A 21,236-nucleotide genomic window follows, 5' to 3' on the forward strand; every position below is an offset into this window, starting at 1 on the left:
TCTTGGCCCTGGCTGGCAAGAAGACATTCCTAATGAACCCAGATCAGCAAAACCTTGCAGCCTTCAAGGATCTGAGCAGGTGGAAACTGCCGAAGACTTCACTTATTTTTTCCCTTTCATTATTATTTTTTAAAGGACCTTTCCTTCCCCAGCTCTCATGCCCCTGAGGCGGAGGAGGCACCAACCCAGTCTGCAGGCCTGAGCTCTGGCCTTGGATGCATCCTGCAGGCGGACAGAGGGGGCGGGCAGCTTCCTATAGGGACTGACATAGGGAGAAGGCCCAAGGAGGGCCGATGGAGAAGAAAGGAAAGGGAAAGGAAAAAGCCAGGAGACCAAAGGAAAAAATGAAAACTCAGAACAAAAGAAAACAAAAACCCTACCACACACCACAACAATTTTCCATAGCCCAAACACTAGACTCAGAAGGACACCAGTCCCTCCAGCTAGAAACAATTCCTAAAACTGCCCCAACACGGCAAGTCTAACTGTTCCACACAATCACACGTGTATGCTTAAAAGGAGCAACCCAGCAAAGAGGCAGGCTCCTGGCAAGAGGTCAGGACCACTGCAGCCGGCCCCTGGGCAGCCCAGGGACCCGTGGGCAGAGCAGGCCAGAGGGCATGCAGGAAGCCCGGGGTCTCAGCCAACTGAACAGCTCAGGGGCTGGCACTACCTAGGCCTCTGCCCGGTTCATCCCTAACAATTGCTGCAGGAGGAGCGGGTATCTGCGGGAGCTGCTGGGGCCTGGAGAGCAAGTGAGGGGTGGGAGGGCAGCAGGCCCCCTGCAGAGCCGGCAAGACCTCAACCCATCGCAGACAGTGGGGGGAGGGGGAGGAGATTGAACTTCATTTACAACACTAAGAAGATTTACATTGAAAGCAAAACAAGAATTTTTCTAAACCAAAACATTTTGTTGCTTTTAAATAAACCCAGCCAGACACAGCCCCACGTGAGGACAGCTGCCCCCCACGCCTCCACTGGCCACTCCAGCGTGAGCTTCTGTGCCTACAGATGCCAACAGCCTTTCCATCCAGGAGGAAAACCAAGAACACGAGAACCAGGTCCTGGCCAATTCTGTTCTTCAGCCTTAACAGGCAACAAACCAAGGAAAAAAATATAAGAATCAAAAAAAGAAAAGGAAAGGAAAAAAAACCCCTCAAAACGCAACAAAAGGAGGGGCAGCTAGTGAGGATCAAGCCGAGTCCCGGAGGCTCAGGCCTCAGTGCCGCCGCATCTTCACCTTGCGGGCGGGGCTGCCCGCCGCCTCCGAGCAGTCCTCCCCGGGCTCGTAGGACTTGCGCCAGTAGTTCTCCGAGCTGAGGCTGCCCCTCCGCCGGTGTGTGGGCAGCAGCACCGAGCGCCGGTTCTCCTCCTTGTCCATCTCCAGGATCCGAGGCCTGTGAGGGAAGGGGTGGCGGAGGCGTTACCCAGAGACTGGCCCAGGGCCACCCCACCTCACCAGGTCTCCATGGAGGGGGGTGTATGGCAGTGGCAGAAGCACTGGCACCGTGTCTTTCTTTGCCCAGCAGGTGCCAACGGTCACCCCTCGTCTTTGAGACATTCCCCGGTTACCCTGTGGGGTCTGCTGGGCTCTGAGTCTTGGTGCCCCAGGACACCGCCAAGGCTGCCGGGCAGAAGGCGGCTTTCCTATCACAGCCTCAAGCCCCTGCCTGGTTCTGGCATCCCCCTCGGCTTCTCAGTCCTCCCCCGACTCCCACTCTCCCTCTCTGCTCACCAACCCCACCAGCCCTGAAACTACCAAGCTCTTACTGTCTCCGGCTCTCAGCCCATACAGCACCCCTGGCCCACACTGCCCCTCCCATACATCCTCCCCATCCTTCCAGCCTCAGCTTCAGCAGCTTCCTCAGAAACCCTTCTGAAACGGGCCCCTGCTTGGCGACCTTCCGAGGCCTGCACTTCCCTGCTAACGTCCCATGTAACCCACCGGAGCGTGTGTCAGGGAGCAGGACCAGGGAAGGCGTGGGAAGGCACACAGCGTTCCCACAGGCGGATGGCCAGGGCTTAGTCGAGAATCCACCAACCCCAGGGAACCAGACAGAAGGCATTAGAAAGGTGGACAATGCCCGGCTCCTAACCACCTACCCCAGGCTTCCCCACCCATCTTGCCCTGCAGCCAGGCCGTGGCGCCTGCTTTGCTGGCCTGTGTTGAGGGACCGCAGCTGAGTACCTGTGGGCAGCATCAGGGTCTGCCTTGCGGTGGGACCGCTTGGGTTTCAGAGCGGGGTCCCTGTTGTTTCCGGACAGACGATCTGAGGCATAGCTGGGTGGTAACACGGAGCTGCTCAGGGACTTTGTTTCCAACCGGGGTGCATCTAATCTCGTCCTGCAAAGGAAATACACGTGGGGTCACCAGCAGGCCTCTGGGGAGGGTGTGGCCCCATTAGACCAATTCTTTCTCTGACCGGGCTAGGTGGAGGCCAGCAGTCTCCTCATGGTTCAACTAGGAACTGGTCCAGCTGACTTGCAAAGACCGTCCTCCCCAAGTTCAGGCTTAGGAGTCGGGGACGGGAACACTTCTGTTTGGAGACTTCCAGTGACCTGCTGCCCCAGGGGAAGGATCCCAGGGCTCTCTCAGCTGGACGAGACAGCCCCATCTCACCCTCCTCCGGCCCAGAGATTCTCAAGGGACAGCTACTGCACCTGCCAGAGGACTGAGGGCCCCACTGGTGGGCACCAACACACTCCAACAGACACATCCACCCCTGCCTGAAAAACCAGACAGGAAGGTTCCCCCGGTCCAGGCCTGTGGAAGGATTGGAGGGGAACAGAGTAAGAGCTTCCCTACCCTTACACGGGGACGCCAAGGCTGTGGTAGAGCCAGGAGGAGGGCCCAGACCCAATCCCACATTCACGCTTGGCTCTGGTCCCAACACAGCCACCTGGCAGCTTCTGCTGGTTCCGGGACACTGACCAAGCCAAGGCCAGAGGGCTTCTGAAGGCAAAGCCCCCACCTGGCACTTGGAACACACCAGTCAGTCGAGGAAAAGCGTGCAAGTATGGAGGGGGAAGAAGGGATGGAGAAACTGGGTAGGGGTAGCCCAGGGCAGCGATCCGAGTCCTTTAGGAAGTCAGGCCAGGAGGAAGCTGGCCTGGGAAGCCTCAAAGAAGCCCCAAGGCCTCTTGTGGGATACAGAAGCCAGCAAGTCAGGCCGCTGGCAGCAAGGGGCAAGAGAGAGGCCTGCGGTGGGGAGTGATGGGGGCACAGCTGGCAGAAGGCCCTGGAGGCATCTTTCCCATGGGCTGCTGGCCACAAAGGAACAACTGGGTTCTGAGGAAGAAGGTGCTATGGCACCTCAAAGGACATCCTCACAAGAACGCTGGGGGAAGAGAGCAGAAGGGGAACCCAAGAGCTGCCTTGGGTTCTTGGGAATGACTGTGCCCGGTCCTCATAACAGAAGGGAAGACTAGGTCAGTCAGGAGGGAAGGCACATGTGCCGGGAAGTCCTGGGAGAAAAGTCTAGTCCAGGTGAGCCTCCAGGCCTCTTAGACAGGGAAGCCAGAAGGGCCCAGCTGCACTTACTGGCCCACCAGCCTCGGCTTCCACTCTGGGGACCCCGGGCTACAGGAGACAGGACCTAGGAGCAACAGGAAGATCCAGCCCTGAGGCTGCCACTCAGAGTATGGGCTAGTCACCATCCCTTTCAGGGCCTGTCTCCCCATCTGAGCAAAGGCCTCTTTCAGTTCTGAGGGTCTAGAGACCAAAGACAAGTCGCCTCCTTCAAGGCTAGGATCCTTTCGAGGGGCACTGGGAAGACGTGGTGCTGGGCACACCCAGACCTGAGGGTGGGAACCAGAATCACTGAAGCCCTGAGACCTCTCGTTGACCAGGCCAGGCCTCAGATCCCTGCGCTGAGAGCTCACACCAAATGTGACATGAGCCAAAAAGCTCGACTCAGAGGACTCCAGAGTCTGAAGCCTCGGGAAGGAAAGCGCCCCTCCAGCACTGCCGAGCCGAGCTGACCCGAAGACCCCGTGGGTGCCGGGAGCACACGCCCAGGGCAGAAAAGCCCGTGTGGGCAGGACCCACGGCCCAAGACCGTGAAGTGGTTTCCTCGGGTGAGTGCGGAAGGCCAGAGAAGAGCAGCGCCACCAAGAGGAGAGCCTGGCCCACACACCTCCGGGGCTGGAAGGCACATCCTGCCACACAGGCATGGCTGGCACACACTGAGCCCTGGTGGGGCCCACCCTTCCTGAGCTGCTTGCGACTAGGGCGGCCGGCCCGGGCAGCCGGGGGCAGTGGTGGGGGCCCCTCGCGGTGGGTCCAGGACTGCTGGGGAGGCTGGGGAGACAGGTGGGACCAGCTGAGAGTGGAGAGAAGCCAGGCACACAGACAGGCTCTGTGTCCCTCCAGCTGTCTGAGAGAAGAAGAGACGGAAGGCACAGCTCCCCCCACAACAGCTCTGCTACCGTCAGGGCCAGCCCTCAGGGAAGGAGTGATCAGAAGCAGCCCCACCAGAAACTCAGCTTCCCGCACCCACTTTGGGGGCAGTAGGAGCTCTGGGGCCCAAAATGGCTCCCGACACATTCCCTGGGGCTGTTACAAGTACATCCCAGAACGTTGGAGGAGCTCTACTTTCGAAAAGCCACCAAGCTGCAAGAAGCCAGGCTACAGCCAGATGCACAGCCCAGAGCCCACCAGCAGTGTGCCTTCAGATCACACCCCTCCCCTCTTAAAGGGCAGCCAACTCCCAGGGAGCAGGCCAGGGTTCAGCAGACAGAGCCACAGGTTTGGAGGCAGGAAGCCCAGTTCTAGCAGTAAGGTCTGGGCCTGTGCCTCCTCGGGTGGTTAACAGGAACCAAGACCTTCCTTACAGATCTGAGCCAACATCCAGGGGTCACGGCAAGGCACCCCAGGTATGTCGGGACAGCCCCCAGCACAAAGCATGGACTGGTCCTAGGTACCGGGAAGCCAGAACCAAGGGAGGATGGCCAAGCATTAAGGTAACATTACCATGTGACCGGAGAGGAAGGGAGGAGACTGACTGTCTAGGTGCTGCCCTCACGTGCCTTTATCAATCATGACTCCCGTGGAGAAGCTGCTGGGGCGGGGCGGGGCGGGGTGGGGGAGGGGGAGAGTGCGAAATCAGAGACCCAGTCACTGGCCTCAGCCACACAGCAGCTACCCCAGGATGCCCCTGAAGCCCAGGCAGGCTCTCTTCACCGCGGCAGAGCAGAGAGCTGTCCTGGCAGAGGCAGGCCACCGTTTCTGGGAGGCGGGGAACCAGTGTGCACTTCAGGCCCCGCTGCTAACCACCCACAACTGCTGGTTCCGCCCTCCCCAAGCACCCTTGTACTACAAAGCCTGGCTTTCCCAATGGAGCGAGCAGGCAGGGCGCAGTGAGGCAGGCCTGTCAGAGTACACTCCTCGCCTACGAGTGCCCTGGGCCCCAAGGTCTACGCTCCTGCCCCTCTAAGTATCAGACTCCCCCACAGCCCAGACCCACACCCATCCCTCCTGCAATAGTACCGCCTCCCAGCTCCCACCAACACCACACGCTTCTCTCCAACTCCTGCCCTGCTCTCCCCGCATGGCAGTGCTGACACGGGTGCAGCAGCCTGCTACGGTCAGAGGAGCCTGAAGGACACCTGAGTGTATCACCCAAAGAAAGGGCACCCCAAGCACGTACATGGTCCTGGGCTCCCAGCAGACCTCCCCCGACCCAGGCCAACAAAACACCCAGTCCCCAAGGGGAGCCTCTCCAAATCGCCCAGCCTGGTTACCACCACGCCATCCATGCCACATGCGCGTAACCCAGGGCCTCCACAGATGCCAGCCAGACCACAAGATCAGGGTGCTCAGGGATCCCCCAGTTCAGGCCCTGGTAAGGGCTCACTGTCCTCCAGGACACCAGGAGACCTGACACTGAGGCTGCTTTCCCGCACCGGGGCTGCTGACCACCATGGCTCTGGGCTCCCCTTTCCTCACGCTGCACCTGACCGAGCACAGCCGTCCTTATCCCTACCCCTGCCCCGTCGAGATCAGAGGGGGCAACGGTGAGGAAGGGCCGAAAAGCACACACAGCAGTCTCGAGTTTAATCATCTCCAGCATCCCAACGGCCCCAATTTTCAGGTAAGAATCAGGTAACCAACTTGTATTCAGTAAAAAAGGGACAGAGCCAGGCCAGGAGCCCAAGCCAGTCACATCCCTGGCGGCCTCACCGCCTCCTTATTCCTCAGGCAGGTTGTGGATACACCCAATCTCCGGACTCCCCGGGAACGAAGGTGCGTAGTCCTTGGTACCGGGACAAAAACCATGGAGACACAAGCAGTGGCAGGCAGGTGTCCCGGTGGGGGCCATATCTCAGGCCTGGGCGGGATCAGGGAAACGAAGAGCTGAGGGACAAAGCCCAGCGCACAGCCTCTGCCCATCCACACACACAGCCTTGCATTCGGCTGCTCTGCTTTCTGGGAGGGCCTCCCTCTGACCCCAGGGACCCCCGGACCGAATGACCCAGGAGGCCGTTTAGCTCAGCCTCCCACAGGCAGTCTCTCCTAAACAAGCCCCCACCTGCTGCTCCCAGGCCTCGGTCCTCCCCAGGGCCCTCCAGACCTCCCGCACAGCAGCGAGCACTCAGACGAGCTCCGACTGGGTCCCGCCCTGTCCGTCTCCACCGTGTTCCCCACTCGGGGCCTCTGTTAGGAACGGCACCTCCGCCTGACCTGTCCTTGCCCGAGCCTGTTCGAAGCCTGCCTGAGGCCCACACCCCACCCCTGACTGCCTTCAGGCGGCACCTCTCTCGAAAGCATCCCCTGACCAGCCTCCGGTGAGGCGCTAAACCTTTACCTTCCCCCAAAGGTAAAGTGAATGAGAAGAGACCACACTCACCACTTTCCCAGCACCAGCACAGAGCCTAGCACACACCAGCTTTGGTTAACATTTGGCAAGTGACTCTCCAGCTGCTTTTCCAAACTTCAGCCCACTGTGAGCCAAGCTCCACTTGACCAGCAGCAAAGAAACAGGCTATTTACACCGCCTTGAGCCGTTTCCTCCGGTTAATCATGCAGGAACACAAGTCTCATAGGCCAACCCGATGCAGGCCTGGGCGCCTCCTGAACACCAAGAGATCGGGTGCCCTGGCCACCAACCAGAAGGCCCTGAGGGCCACAAGCCATCGCCTGAGGCTGAAGTTTGGATCCAGTGCCTCCTTCCCCTCACTGCCCCTCCATTCCAGAGGCCCTCTATACTTCCCGCCTTCAAGCTCACCAATTCTGCCTGGCCAGCAGTTTCCAGCTCAGGAGCCAGAGCTACCAAGCGTGTCCCAACAAGCCCCCGAAGCTGCAGGTTGTCTTTTGTTTGTGTTTGCTGGGCCCCAGTGGACACGCTCTGTGCTCCTAGGACAATGTTCACTCTGCTTGTGCTGTCTGAGCATGCGAAGTGCCCACCTACCACAGACCCGGCCCCAAGGGAGTGCTGAGTCTCCTACATGCCCACCTCGGGTGCCTTGTGCACACGAGATGCTTCACGTTCCCAAGTCGGGAATCCCTGCTCAGAGACCACTCCAAACTGGCTACAGCCAAGGCAGTGAGCTGCCTGCTTGAACCCCTGTCCAAACAGAGTTCACACCCTCCACCCTCAGGGCTAATGTGTGGGGAGCACTCTAGCTGGCGCCCAGCCCCTAGCAGCTGGGTGCTTGGCAGAGGGCAGCACACAAGGCCCTTAGAAGGCCGCACGTCAGGGAACTGTGGGAAAAACCAAATACTCCCCCACCCCAATGACTGCCACACCTCAGAAGTTGGCCAGCCTCCTGGTTCTCTAACCAGTCATTTAAAACTTAAACCACACTTCCAAAAAAGTAGGTCCAGCTTCCCTGCCAGGGGAACCAACGATTGACAAAGATGCACGCTGGGCAGCTTGCTCTAGGTGGGCTGGGAAACAGCGACATTCCAGGAAGCTGGGTGTATTCAAGAGCTGACCCACCTGCAGCCACAGCCTCACCCCACACCCTGGAGGGGAGCCCCCTACCGCTTAAAATACTCTCGGCCCCCAGCTCTCTACTGGCACAGCAGAGGCAAGAAAGCCCTTCTGTACGTAAGGCTCTGGGTTCTTCAACTCACAGCATCCGCCCCGGGGCAGGGCTCGGGGTGTTCCACTGTGCAAACCACCAAGGGCCACAAGACCCAACACCAGGAGACCCAGGTTCAAGGCCGCACTCAGCCATTTACTGGTTGTGACCCCAAACAGATGACACTAAGCAGCAGCCCAGGGACTGCACTCCCGGGGAGGCTCTCCAAAGGTCACTCCCGGCGAGAAACTATGGCACCACCTCCTACATGAAGACTCAGCATGCCACGTGCAAAGGAGCCGTGTTCTGCTGAACCAGGCAGCACTTGACCGCCGCCCACCCGTCTCCCCCCAGGAGGCCCTTAGAAAGACTGCCACAGTGCTGACCAGCCTGAAGTGGTGACAGAGGCCCCAGGCCCTCCCTCTGCAGCCCGTGCGATCTACAATCGAACCTAAGAGAAGGCAGAGCTGGCTCCACCCTACCTGCCTACAAGGAGCAGCGCCGGGCTCAGTGCCCAGGTCCCACCTGTCAGGATGTGGCCTCACCCAAGGACATAGAGTCAGCCAGGCACCCACCAAGGCCACATCCTTGACCCCTGGGCAGCGCCTGAGCCAGGATGCAACCCTTTCCATCAGGCCACCAGCTTGTCCTCTTGTACCTGGTGCCGTTCATCGACCGGAGCTGTCCTCCTCTGGCCCGGCCTCAGTGCTGGGACTCAGATGAACAGGGCTCTCCCTGCCCCCCACAGAACACGGCTTTGTAACTCACAATGGCAAGTGTACACGCTGTGACAGCAGAGGGTAGGGGGTGGGCTGAGAGAGCTACATGTGTATGATGCTTCCTGCGTGTCAAAATGGTTGACCCTCGAGCCTTGAAGGACAGCTAGGTTAACCAACTTTCGGTGTGTATATGTGGGTCATCTGGGGGGTGGGTGTGGGTCAGAAGGGAAAGCATTCCCAACAGAGGCCACACTGCTGCAAGAGTCTGGGACATCAGTGCGTGGGCCGCACTAGGAGCCGCAGGTAATTTAACGTTAAGTGGGAAGGAGACAACAGGGAGAACATCGAGGGAGGAGGCTGGATGGACAGGCGAAGTCCAACAGAGACCTTGGATTTTACTCTGCAGGCAAGAGAGCTGCCCTTGCCTCTCCTCTGGTCCCCCGGGTGGGCTGCCTACAGCTAGGCACTTCACCAGCTCAGCAGCCTTGGGAAGATGCGGAGGTGGGGGCACCCATCCACTCCTTTCCAGCCCAGTCCCTGGCTGGCTCCTGGACCCACTCAGGGCAGAAGGTCAAAGAGCCCAGTCACCCACAACAGCCATTCTCCTCGGTCAGAACGCTACAGGGGCTCAGCTGGCCAAAGAGCTTCCGGGGTGAGCTGGTTAACAGTGTGCAGAGTCCTGGGGACTTCCCTGGCAGCGCAGTGGTTAAGAATCCGCCTGCCAGTGCAGGGGACACGGGTTTGAGCCCTAGTCCGGGAAGATCCCACATGCCGCGGAGCAGCTAAGCCAGCGTGCTGCAACAAATAGTAGCCCCCGCTCGCCGCAACTAGAGAAGGCCCACACGCAGCAACAACAAAGACCCAACGCAGCCATAAACAAATAAACAAACAAAAAAACAAGAGTGCAGAGTCCTAGCTCCCCCAAGGAGCATCCGGCTCGGGCAGACAGGTACGGGAGCCACCGCTCGAGGAAGGAAATAGCCAGAAGAATGACCCAACACTCCAGCTCTGGCCACTTCCTCCTGCACCTCCAGTGAAGCTTTCCCTGGGATGAGCTATTACGAGGAGCTGGGAAGGAACACCTAGAAGGCGCTGCTCTGGTTCTACTCCCCCCGACCCTCATTCCTGCCCCGGGTGGGCCACCTGGTCTCTGGCTGCCGCTGGAGGTACCAGGCACACCTGACAAGAAATGACTGGGAAGGAAAGGCCAGAAGGGAGCAACACATTGGGCTGCCTCACTTCTGGGTCCTGGGTTTTGGACTGTGCTGGGAACCACAGGAAAAGCAAGCGGAAAAGCAGGTAAAAACCCTTCTTCTGATGGATTCTGGGAATATTCTTAGGCTAGAGGAGAAACGCTGCCAGGCTGACCACTGACTGGAGTTCCCCTAGGTGCCCAGCGCCCTGCCCACACCGCAGGACTGTCCCACAGGTCTGGGTCATCTCCATTCTACAGATGATAAAACAGACTCAATGCTCTGACTTGGCAAAGCGGCAGGGCCGTGCCAAAGAGACATCACCACCACAATGTACTGGAGCTCCGGACCCAAAGGGCCAAGATGCAGAAGTGATAAATTGCAGTTAAAAAGATGACAAGCCAGGGCTTCCCTGGTGGTGCAGTGGTTGAGAGTCTGCCTGCCGATGCAGGGGACACGGGTTCGTGCCCCGGTCCGGGAAGATCCCACGTGCCGTGGAGCGGCTGGGCCCGTGAGCCATGGCCGCTGAGCCTGCGCGTCCGGAGCCTGTGCTCCGCAACAGGAGAGGCCACCAACAGTGAGAGGCCCGCGTACCGCAAAAAAAAAAAAAAAAAAATGACAAGCCAGAGAGTAAGGATGTACTTAAAAAAAGAAAGAACTCCCAGTGGCCAAAGCTGGGACAAGCTGAGCACAGAACAGACACCACGAGTCCACACTGATGTCAGGAATGAGTGAACGAAGAAATAAACAAGTGGGGGACAAGACACAAAATCTCCTGTGCAGAAGGATTCCAGGCAATCTCTGTGGCGACTCCGCCCTCAAAGAGGTGGCGCTCACCCCCCACTCCTTACGTCTGTGCCGCTCACAGCGACGTCCCTCCTGGGAGGACAGTGTGGACAGGGGGCAACAGTGACGAACGCAGCCTCAGCCGGGCGCTCAGGGTCAGCGTTGACAGTGGAAGGTCCTGCGCCCTGGACGTGACGTGAGGAGAACTGCGCTGCCCCTCTGCGGTCTCCTCCCCAGACCCACAACCCCGGTGTAACCATGAGGCAACACCCCAACTGAGGGACCTTCCACCACACACCTGGCGGTCAGTGTTACCACGAATAAGGCAAGTCTGAGAAAGTGTTGCAGCGGAGAGGAGCTAAGGTGACATGACAACTGCACATCCTGTGGGGTCTGGGTCAGAAAAGGACGTGAGGAGAAACCAGGGAAATGTGAGTAAAGGATGGACTCCAGTTAACCGTCCCGGATCAGTACTGGTTTCGTGACTGTGATGAACATACCACACTGATGTGAGACATTACCGGGAAGGGGAACGGAGAGCTCTCTGCTGTCTTCACAACTTTCTGTAAACCTAAACCTGTTCTAAAAAATAAAGTTTACTTAAATTAAAAAAAAAACAACTAAGGCAAGCTATAGGACATCCTGCTCCAGCCTGGGTCCAGGCACTGTCCTGCTCACTGACGACTACACGAGCCTGGGCAATCAGCCAGCCTTCTCAGGACCCCTGCCTCAAGGCAGGATTGTCTTGACCCAGCGTCCACGTGGTCAGTCCATTCACCTCGTGAGCAGAAAAAGAAGAAGTGCTGGAGATGCCAGGATTGGCAATGTTGGTCAGTGCGTCCCTGACCCCCCTGGCCAAAGAAGAAGGACAGCCACAAGCCATGCGCCTGCTCAACACGCGGCCGGCCGCCCACCTACATCCCCTGTCCTCACCCCCTGCTCCTCTCAGAAGTGAAAACCCAGGCATTTTTTTTTTTTTTTTTTTTTTAAAACCCAGGCATTTTTAAAGCAAGCTGCTGAGGCACAACCTAAAAATACTCAGTGAGAAGCACATGTGACAAATCAGAACCAAGGAGGAAGGAAAAGGAAGAGGTGGGGGGAGGCAGGGCCTGGAAGAATGTCCCCCAAATCCTGTCTCAAGACCCAGCCCACAAACACTGGGAGCGTGTGCTTTTGCTCAGCCCTCGTGCCGAGGGCTACTGACAGGGGAACCCAGACCTCCACCTGCAGTCAGGTCTGCAGGAGCCAGACACCAGGACACTTACTTCCTGAGGATGATGACTGCTCTGCGCTCCTTGATGTCCTGAGGCCGGATGCAGTGAGTGATTTCATCAGCAGCGTATCCACTGAAAAGAAACACAGAGCACGTGAGCACGGAGAGTAGATGGACAACCAAAGATCCCCAGGGTTACGGAGACAGAAATAGGGTCCCGGTGTTAACAGCCACCCTCCACCCCATTACATGACACGTTCAAGGATCTACGTGGGAGGAAATAACGTGTTAAGTTCCAGGATGCTTTTGCCCAGAAACCACTGAAGGGAAAACCTGGGATGAGGTAAAAGCAGGTCTTAAAGCAGAAGCAGGAATCTCCTTGCACAGGCCGGGAGCCCTTCTTTCAAAGGGTCCCCAAGAGGGCACACCTTTAGTGGCTTTGGAGGCCGATGGAGTGACTCAGGCCAGACCCTGGGGAGAAGATAAGAACTGCATCTCCCCCTCCCCCACCCTTGGGCTGGCAGAGGAGGCCAAGGCAGACACTGACAGCACTGAGTCACCAGAGAGAACTAAGGCTGCAAGGTTCAAAAAGAGAATTTGTCTACTTGGTAAAAATGCTTTCAAAAACCTTCATTTTGGGGGATCCAAAATCTTGAAGACAGCTGTGTTTGGAATATTTTAAGAATTCCCATCACACTCAAGTATCTATTTATTTTCTTCATCAAATTACATGATTTTGAAAACTGCTCAAACCAATGAATGTGGGTAGACGGCTGTCCTCTTCACAGCTAATGTCTCTCCGATTTGAAACTCTGGAAGCAAACTCAGCTCCCTGAGTACAGGCCCTCACTGGGAGCCTGGCAGCCATGAGGCACTCCCACCCCGAGTTCCCCACTAAGCCCTCCACTGAGCCAAGGCAGCTCCGCAGCCACAGGCCTCCTCCCCCTGCTCAGGTTCCCTGGCTGCCACGGGGGACCACCAATCTTCTCTATTCAGCTGCTAGTCAGCTCCTTCTCAAGGGCAGCTGTGAAGACGTGGATGGAGCAATGGTCAGAAACACCACAGGCCTGGGAAGGACTCCTCAAAATGGCCAGGCTGCCCCCACGTGGGCAAGAACTAGATGCAAGAGCGAATAAAAAGTCCTACAGAGAAGTACCTCTGATTCAGAAATCTGATTTGGGGCCATGTGGAGGGCGGAGAAAAGAGCTCTCATTTTAGGGATTTTCCCCTTTGAGCTGCTCCTCGACCAGAGGTTTTCAATTTTCTCTGTAAATAACAGTCCCGTGAGATAACTACGGACAAATGTCCACAGTCAAATCAATCTGGAAATATTGATGAGTTTAAGAAAGCACTGGTATGTTAAAGGACCTGAGAATTACTACAGCTGACTTTAACTGAGCACTGACCAAGGAACCTTCTCTCAAACAACACCTGTTAACATCTGCAGGCAGGAGTTCCCTGGTTGCCTAATGGTTAGGACTCAGCGCTTTCACTACAGAAGCCTGGGTTCGATCGCTGCTCGGGGAACAATCCCACATGCCACGCAGCATGGCCAAAATACAAAAAAAAAAAATTCAGGGACTTCCCTGGTGGCTCAGTGGTTAAGACTTCGCCTTCCAATGCAGGGGGTGTGGATTCGATCCCTGGTCAGGGAGCTAATGCCTCGTGGCCAATAAACCAAAACATAAAGCAGAAGCAATATTGTGACAAATTCAATAAAGACTTTAAAAATGGTCCACGTCAAAAAAATCTTTAAGAAAGTATCTGGAGGCCCAGTGAGAAATGCCATACAGGGATCGAGGAGTTGAAGAGACCTGGGTTACAACCTGAGCTCTGTCACCTTATCTGAGTCACGTGCTGGGCCAACTGCAGGGACAGCAGGAGATTCTCGGGTGTTCATGTGGTGCTGCTCTGTGCTCTGTCACTTACGACATTCCTTTGTGGTGACTAACGGTGAGATTGTTAAAAGGGTCAGTGCTCCTGCTCCTCTCTTCTAGGCAGAACTACAGTTATATGTCTTCCTGGTTAGCACCCCTGGAGAAGAGCAGTGGGAGGCCCACCTGCAGGGCTACCATGAGAATTCAGTGAGATAATGCAGGGTGCCTGGCACCCCCATTTACTGAGCACGTGACACAAGCCAGGCGTCCTGGACAACCTTCATCCAGGCTCCCCCTGCAGCAGAGGCCTCCTGGGGCCCCTCCCAGGGCTAGGAGCTCTAGAGCTTATCCTATGCTCTCTCTTGTCACTCCACATTAGGGGAGTGCAGATCTGGGCTCCAAGACAGTCCCATACTAACATGGGACTTTCCCAAAGAGTGAAGTCCAATTCCCCAAAGGCAATCCAAGGCATATTTCTAAGGCCTAGACCTGCAGTACCGGTCGCAGGCAACCTTCCTTACTGTTAACGAGTGTTACTAATCTGTTTGACTTGGCTATAGGACCTGCCAAGGGCCCTGACTTCCCATCTTCAGCAAGGAACTGCATCCTGTAACACAGAAGCAGCAGATCCAGACGCTGGTCAAATTTTAAGTGCCCCCCACCTCCCAAAGTGCTCCAGAACAAAGAGCAAGTCATGCCAGGGCCTCAGCCTCAGAAGAACCCAGCCCAGGCCTCAGAAGAACTAGTGCAGAAGCAAGACCACACGGGCCCACAGAAACGACCATGGCGCTCACTGACCCCCACCCGAGGAACTCACTGGCACTGGTCTTCTAGAACTTCCTGGCAGCTACGACACAGCCTACTGACCCCGTCCTCAGTATCAAGCTCTGCTGGGAGTGGGAGGCTCCAAGTCCTATCAGAGGAAGCTCTTCTGTCCAAACTTCAGCAGAAAGTGTCCAACAGAGACCACAGAGGATTATTTACTGCTAAGGAACTTACTTGCTACAAGACAAACTGTTTGAAAGTGCCAGTCTGCCAGCCTGAAACCTAATATACCCTGGGTCCAGGCCTAACCTTGGCATGAAGAAAAGTTCCAGTGCCGCCTCCTCTTTTGTTCTCACAGGGAAGGGAGAGGGGAAATACCTGAGGCTGGTACTGCCCTGCACTGAGCCCAAGCACCCACCCACCCCCACCCCCCCCCCCCCGCCATGCAGCAGTGACTAGTGTGCCGCAAGCACCCAGAGCAAGAGCCTGGCTGTCACCCACCACGCAATGCCTTAGAGTGACTCTTGAGAAGTCTCCCCTCTCTTGGGAAGCTCTGCTCAACTCCCCAGGCTGGGTTCCGCCACACCACCCGCCCAACCCTCTCTGCTACTGCAGTTCGGCCTTGTGGCAACTGTCTTCCCTACAAGACAGAGCTCTGCAAAGGCCTTACTCATCTCTGCATACAGCAGACGCTAGATGACGTGTGTGTGTCGAGGTCAACGTTCCTACTGCTGTGAAGACTCAGTTTCTGCATCTGCAAAACACAGACTGCAGCAAGTCCTTCCTCAGAGCATCAGGTGCAGGTCAAATGAGGAGTCTGGAAGACTCTTTATAAGGGGCTGTGCAGGACTACACACCTCTCCTCTAGCGGACAGCCTTGGAGACGGAATTATTAAGGCACAGTTCCAAGGTGGCCGCCATTCCCCATCTGCTCCGTGCCCTGCCCAGGGCAGACAGAGCCAGAGATGGAGGGCCTGGTCGAGATCACCAGGACTCCCTGGCGACACCTCCCTCCAGCGGGGGCACCTGCTCTGGCAGCCCCCATGAGCCTGCCTCACCCCTGAGAGGCCTACAGGACCTCACTTAGGATTTGGGGGGCAGCAGGCCAGCCACCTGGGCACAGGGGCAGACTCAAGTTATAATCACACCTGAGCCTCCTAGAAGACACATGGCCTAACACGATGAAGCAGTCCTGGGGCTTTCTGAACCCAGAAGGAAGAAGGCCAACCTGCTCCAAGTCCCAATTCTGTACACGTCAAGGTATAAATAGAAAGCAGCTGAGCACAGAGGCAGCTTGTTTCCAGACACTTCACCAAAACCTCGAGCCTTCGGTCACGTGAAAGAGAATCAATCTTTGCTAACAATTCTAGGACTTCAACAGACCCATTTTGCAGAGGCAAACTAAGGCCCAGAGAGGTTAAGTAACTTGCCCAAAGTCAAACAGCTAAAGTGGTGGCACTGGAACTCTAATCAAACTCTCAGTTTCAGTGTCTACGCTACGCTGGTTTTTGTTTTTTGATGGGAGTGGCGGTGGGGAGAGGTAGGTAACGAGGAGTAGGACGAAAAGCCCATCTGTGTTTCCCAGTGACAAGGTCCAATCTGTCGTGGGGGCCTCAGCGACCTCAGCAAAGGATACAGGTATTCCAACCACCTCCAGGGAAAAAGTCCGCAAAGATGAGCCCACGCCTCCAGCGAGTTAGCATCATATCCCAGTAACAGCAGCACACCAACGGCCCAGCCAAGAATGGCCAGCCAGCCCTGAAACTTTTATGGCCTATTTATTTTCTGCTTTCTCTGACCTTCATGACTAAGACCGTCACTAGCCTGCTAGCTTCCTTTCCTTTGCTGCCCTCTGCCTTCTTCTCACGCCTGGCAGAACCAAGGCCAGCCGACACCCCGTAGCCCAGCTCCTCCTGAGAATAAACAGCCCTGACTTCATCCTCAAGTTCCTCCTCCTCTCACGGAATCAGAAGATTCCACACAAGAGATGTGGCCCAGACCTATCTGCCCTACATTCCCACCTATTTTAAGCCAGAAAGCTAAATTTTGCTTTCAACCAGCTGAACATGATCAGTCCTTTGCCCAGAACTGAAGGGGTGCCCGCTCCACCCAATATCAACTGTTATCTGGAAGCCACAGGCTGCGCTCACCACTGCGTCTCATGGCTGGGCGATACAGTAATTTGCAGACAGGGGGCTAAGGCCCGGGTCTTTGGGCATGTGGCCACCGCAACCACAGACCACTCAGCAGTGATTAAAAATAGCAGCAAGTATGCAATTAGCCTTGAGGTAATTATTCCAATTAATCCATCTGAAATCTGTTTTAATCTGCCACTTACCATACAGGGAACAGGAAAAGGAATACAAGATGAACTGATGTAAGAAGAGATGAAAAAGAGTTATTTCTCTAGAGAAGAGCCCTAAGACAGGACCCACTCAGGCCCAGCGTGGAAAGGTTACAGAAAAACAAGTACCAGCTGGCTTGGAAAGAAGTCTGAAGCACTTCCAGAAGGCTCTGCTCTGGAGTCGCTCTAAATGCCCACGTCTGGACACTGCTGAGTCAATGTTTGCCACACACTGAAATCCACGCTGACAACTATTAAATATAAAACTGTATTCCTGCCATACTGCCTTGGACGGGTACAGACACCACTGCCATCAACAACACAAGTCTGAGTCAGATGAGAACTACTAGAACCCCTGCCCATCGGTAGAGAGCCACTGTGTTCATCAGCCCCTCCCGTCGGCAGCCTTACAGCTCGTCACCTCTGGGCTGGGATACTTACCAGGAAGTGAGAGCAAGCAGCCCCTCTTACCAGCTCAGGGAAGAGCCCAAGCAGGACTTGCAGAGGCAGCACTAACACGCAGGTGTTCACCCACCTGCACAGCGAGTAAGCTCAGAGAGCTAAGTGAACAGGTGCCGGGGAACTTAAATTAGCGGGGGTGTCCGGAACCTGAGAGCAGTAGCTCTCCCCTGGGGGACGTTTCACCCCTGGGAGACACGTGGCAGTGTCTAGAGACACTTCTGGTCGTCACGGAAGGTGCTTCTGGCATAGTGGACAGAAGCCAGGGATCCGGCTAAACGTTCCAAGAGGCACAGGACAGCCCCCACAAGGACTGCCCACACGTCAACAGGACTGAGGCGGAGGAGCTCTGCTCTAGAGCTTCACCGAGGCACGCCACACCAGAACCTCCACCTCAGGTCCAGGCTGGCTCTGAGGACTAGTAAGGAGCTCCAGCTGCCTCTAGTCGGCACCTACCCCTCACCTAACCCCTCATGCGCTCCCCTCCGCCCGCACCTCTGCTCGGCGGCTAATTCCCAGTCACCTCCTAGCCCCCTTCAAGTTCCTGAAAACCTCCAAACTCCACAGTGGAGTAAGACGTCCCCCCCAGCGTACTCCTGCGGTTACCTTCCTGGGCTGTAACTAACTGTCTGTGGCCTCCCCCGGGCCGTGAACTCCGTGAAGGGAAGAGCCATGTCTAAGGCTCCTCCCAATCCCTAGCCCCTTCCCCGACAAGAGAGCAGGAGGGCACGAAGTGGCTGTGTGTGGTTGACCCTGTGCCAGGCCCTCTGCTAGACTCCGAATCACCACCCTTAGCTCTAACAGGCTGTGGAAGTTGCCATCACCCTATTTACAGATGGAAAAGCCAGCTCAGAGAACGCCCACAAGGTCCCAAAGCAAGTGAGAGGAGAGCTGGGTTCAAAGCCAGGGGCAGCACTTTTCAGGACGTGGCCGAGCCTCCCACACTGACCCCTCAGCCAAGTCAGAATCCAGGAGGAAGGGACTGGGAAAGCCTCGGGACTTCACCATTCTAAGGCAAAGATGAAGAGCATTTTCCCGGTGATGCAATCCCGCTGCTGATCGCTAACAGACCTGCGCTTTAGGAACCTGAAACCTCTCCTCAATACAGGGTGTGCGTGTGTGGGAGGGAGGGGACTCTGCAAGTCACAGACTGCCTCTTGTAGCCCCCCCTTTACACACGGGGCCACTGCCAGACCTCCTGCTGACAGCCCTGAGGACCTGTGATGAGGTGGGAAACCAGTATCCCGTTAGGAGAGCAAATGGCCCTCGTGCGACAGACCCCTTTAAGCACGGAGAGCCCTTCAATGAAGCCAGACACCGAACTGCCTTACACAGCAGGCCACTTGGGAGAGTGTGCCCTGGAAATCCCATCTTAAAGGGCTCTGCCAAGACATCCATCTGGAGCACCACGTAGATCTGAGGAGGAGCCGGGAGCCCACGTGACAAGGGGGTACGTGAGAGGTAGGTGGCCTCTAGATTTCGACGCATAAGGGACCCGAAGTACTGCTCCTGCTGCCACTGACTTCGCAAACTGCCCCCTCCGCAGACATGGTGGGCACCACACGGCTCTGCTGCCATTCCCAGATACGGAGGCAGCCTCAGCTGCTCCCCTCAAATGAGGCAGAACGCTTGCCTCAGGGCACTGAGAGGGCTCCCGGGACCCTGCTTCTCCCCGTGACCGTGGCCTACGGCCCTGACCGAAATTCAGAGGTTAAGCTGCTCACAACGAAAGTGCAGTGCCTGCCGATCCCGTACTAGAATTTGGTGGCCAACCAAGCTGCTTGGAACAGCTGCAGTCTAGATCTCCTAAGAGCTTTTGGGGATTACTGAAGTGCATCGTTCGATTTACTTGCTTCAGGGCTGGAAGCAAGGAGCTTCCAAGTAAATTTTCTGCTTCATATAAACAGCGAAGGTGTCGCAGCAGGCAATCTTCTCTGAGGGCCAGGGCACTGAGCTAACTCTCCGCAGGTTCTGGGGCTGAAAACAGGCCAAGAGCCTAAGGTCTGCTGAGCAGCTACAAAGCCTAATACCAGGAAGAGAGACAAGCTTCATTTTGTTCCACGTGGTCCTGATTACAGGTAGCGCATCTTACAAAGGACCGATGGGCTCTTCCGCAGCCCAGAGGGACTGAATTTTAAGTGTGCTGCACTCTATTCCGGGTCCAACCCCTGATCTGACCAACGCCAGGGAAGCCACGCCCCCCCGGGAATGGAGAACGTGCGTCAATTCAACACGCTCAAGGGCCTTCCTCTGTGAGGGTCTCCTCTCTTAGAGGAATCCACGAACACGTTCCCTGTTAAAAAGACCAAGAATGGCAAGTCGGAAAGACTTTTAGACGGTAATCCCAACTAATTTTTTTAAAAACACAGACTTGAAAATGGAGGCCCAAAATGGAAGTGGCTTGCTCACATCACGAAGGTAAAGGAGACTCCGAAAACCACCCTTCTAGAGAGATGCCTTTAGATTAGTTCTGGGTCAAGTCTGCCCACGGGATAGAAAATTCTAGCTCAGCTCCCTGTTTCCTTACTGCCCGTGTTTTAAACGCAGAGCCCTTTCCCCGCCCCCCACCCCCGCCCCGCAAACAGAAGCCCGGGGCAGAAGCGGAAAGCGCGGGCTCCTGGGGGCCGCTCCCTCCTCCTAGGCGGTTACCTGAGCACAGTCACGCTCCCCCTGCGCACCGGCAGGGAAAGCACGGGCTCCGACACCCGGATAGGCTTGAACTGGAACTTGCAGCCGAAGCACAGCGCGGAGTCGCTGAAGAAAGACACGGACACGATGGGGCGCTCGAAGATGTGGATGGGGTCCACGTGAGACACGATGCAGCCGCCGGGCTGGTAGTCGTTGATGACGGCGCTGTTGACGAAGCCCTCGGGGATGACGCGGTGCTCCACCAGCTTCTGGATCACCAGCTGGTGCACCCACTCGGGGATCTCGTCCACGTCGCCCGGCGGGTAGAGGCGCTCCTGGCCGGGTCCGCGCTTCTGCAGCTGGGCGCCGTACGTGTAGCCCTCGCCGAAGAAGTACTTGTTGCGCAGCGGGGCCCGGTCCACCGTGTGCTCGTTGTACAGGCCCTTCTCGGCGCGGGACACCACCTCGTCGATGCGGGCCTCGATCTTGGCGCACTCGTCCTGGCTGAACAGGCGCATCTGGCGGATACCGCTCTTCACCTTGCGCGCTTCCTCCTCCTTCTGCAGCTGCTGCTCCTCGAAGTCGCTGCGCTCGGGGTCCGAGTCCTCTGGGTACTTGCGCTTGGCCCCGGGCGCCGCGTAGGGCTCGGCCGCGGCGGCGGCGGCAGCGGCGGCGGCCACTGCGGCGGCGGCAGCGGCCGCGGCCTCCCGACTGCCCGCCTTGTAGTTGTCCCGGGACGTCATGGACTTGAGCTTCTCCCGCAGGTCCGTGTAGCCGCTGGCGGCCGCCATGGTCCACGCCGCTGCTCTAGGGCCCTCCACGGCGGGCGGGGCGGCCGGGCATGGCTCTGGGGGACGCGCCCGGGCCCCGGGCCGCAGAGGCCCTCAGCGCCAGGCCCGCGAGCGAGGCCGCGCCGCCCAGCAGGGGCGTCGAGGGGCGGCGGGTCGGCCTCAGGGGCGGCGAGTCATGCGGCGACGGCGACGAGGCTCCCTCCTCCTCCGCCTTCTCCGCGTCCCGGGGGGCAGGGGCGCCGGCAGGGCCTCATGCCGCGCAGGGCGGCCGCGGAGGCTCGGCCCGACTCCTGGCCGGACCCTCGGACGCCCGGCTCGGCCCGCACTTTAAAGCGCTCCTCACGACGTCACGGCCGCCCGCCCGACGTCCGCCAGCGCCTCTCCTCAGCGGGCGGCTCCGCGCGCAGGCGCAGTACGACCGGCCACGGCGGCTCCG

General features: G+C 57.3%; 1 protein-coding gene across 1 annotated transcript; it reads right to left on the bottom strand.

The window, feature by feature from the left end:
• Positions 1 to 1,219: 1,219 nt before the first annotated feature.
• ALKBH5 (alkB homolog 5, RNA demethylase) lies at positions 1,220 to 20,800 on the bottom strand. The gene is made up of 4 exons (XM_065897702.1): positions 20,031 to 20,800; positions 11,989 to 12,069; positions 2,189 to 2,344; positions 1,220 to 1,397 (listed from the first exon to the last, which is right to left on the bottom strand). Exons 1-4 carry the CDS (start codon positions 20,798 to 20,800, stop codon positions 1,220 to 1,222), a joined length of 1,185 nt encoding a protein of 394 aa, XP_065753774.1.
• Between the last annotated feature and the right edge of the window lie 436 nt (positions 20,801 to 21,236).

This window comes from Phocoena phocoena, chromosome 19 (genome assembly GCF_963924675.1).
Source record: "Phocoena phocoena chromosome 19, mPhoPho1.1, whole genome shotgun sequence".
In the NCBI taxonomy this organism is placed as follows: domain Eukaryota; kingdom Metazoa; phylum Chordata; class Mammalia; order Artiodactyla; family Phocoenidae; genus Phocoena; species Phocoena phocoena.

Coding starts and splice junctions, on each gene's coding strand:
- ALKBH5 (XM_065897702.1), bottom strand. CDS start 20,800: ATGGCGGCCGCCAGCGGCTACACGGACCTGCGGGAGAAGCTCAAGTCC. Junction 12,070..20,030: donor GGGAGCGTGACTGTGCTCAG/GTAACCGCCTAG, acceptor GTTTCTTTTCAG/TGGATACGCTGCTGATGAAA. Junction 2,345..11,988: donor GCAGTCATCATCCTCAGGAA/GTAAGTGTCCTG, acceptor TTTCCTTTGCAG/GACGAGATTAGATGCACCCC.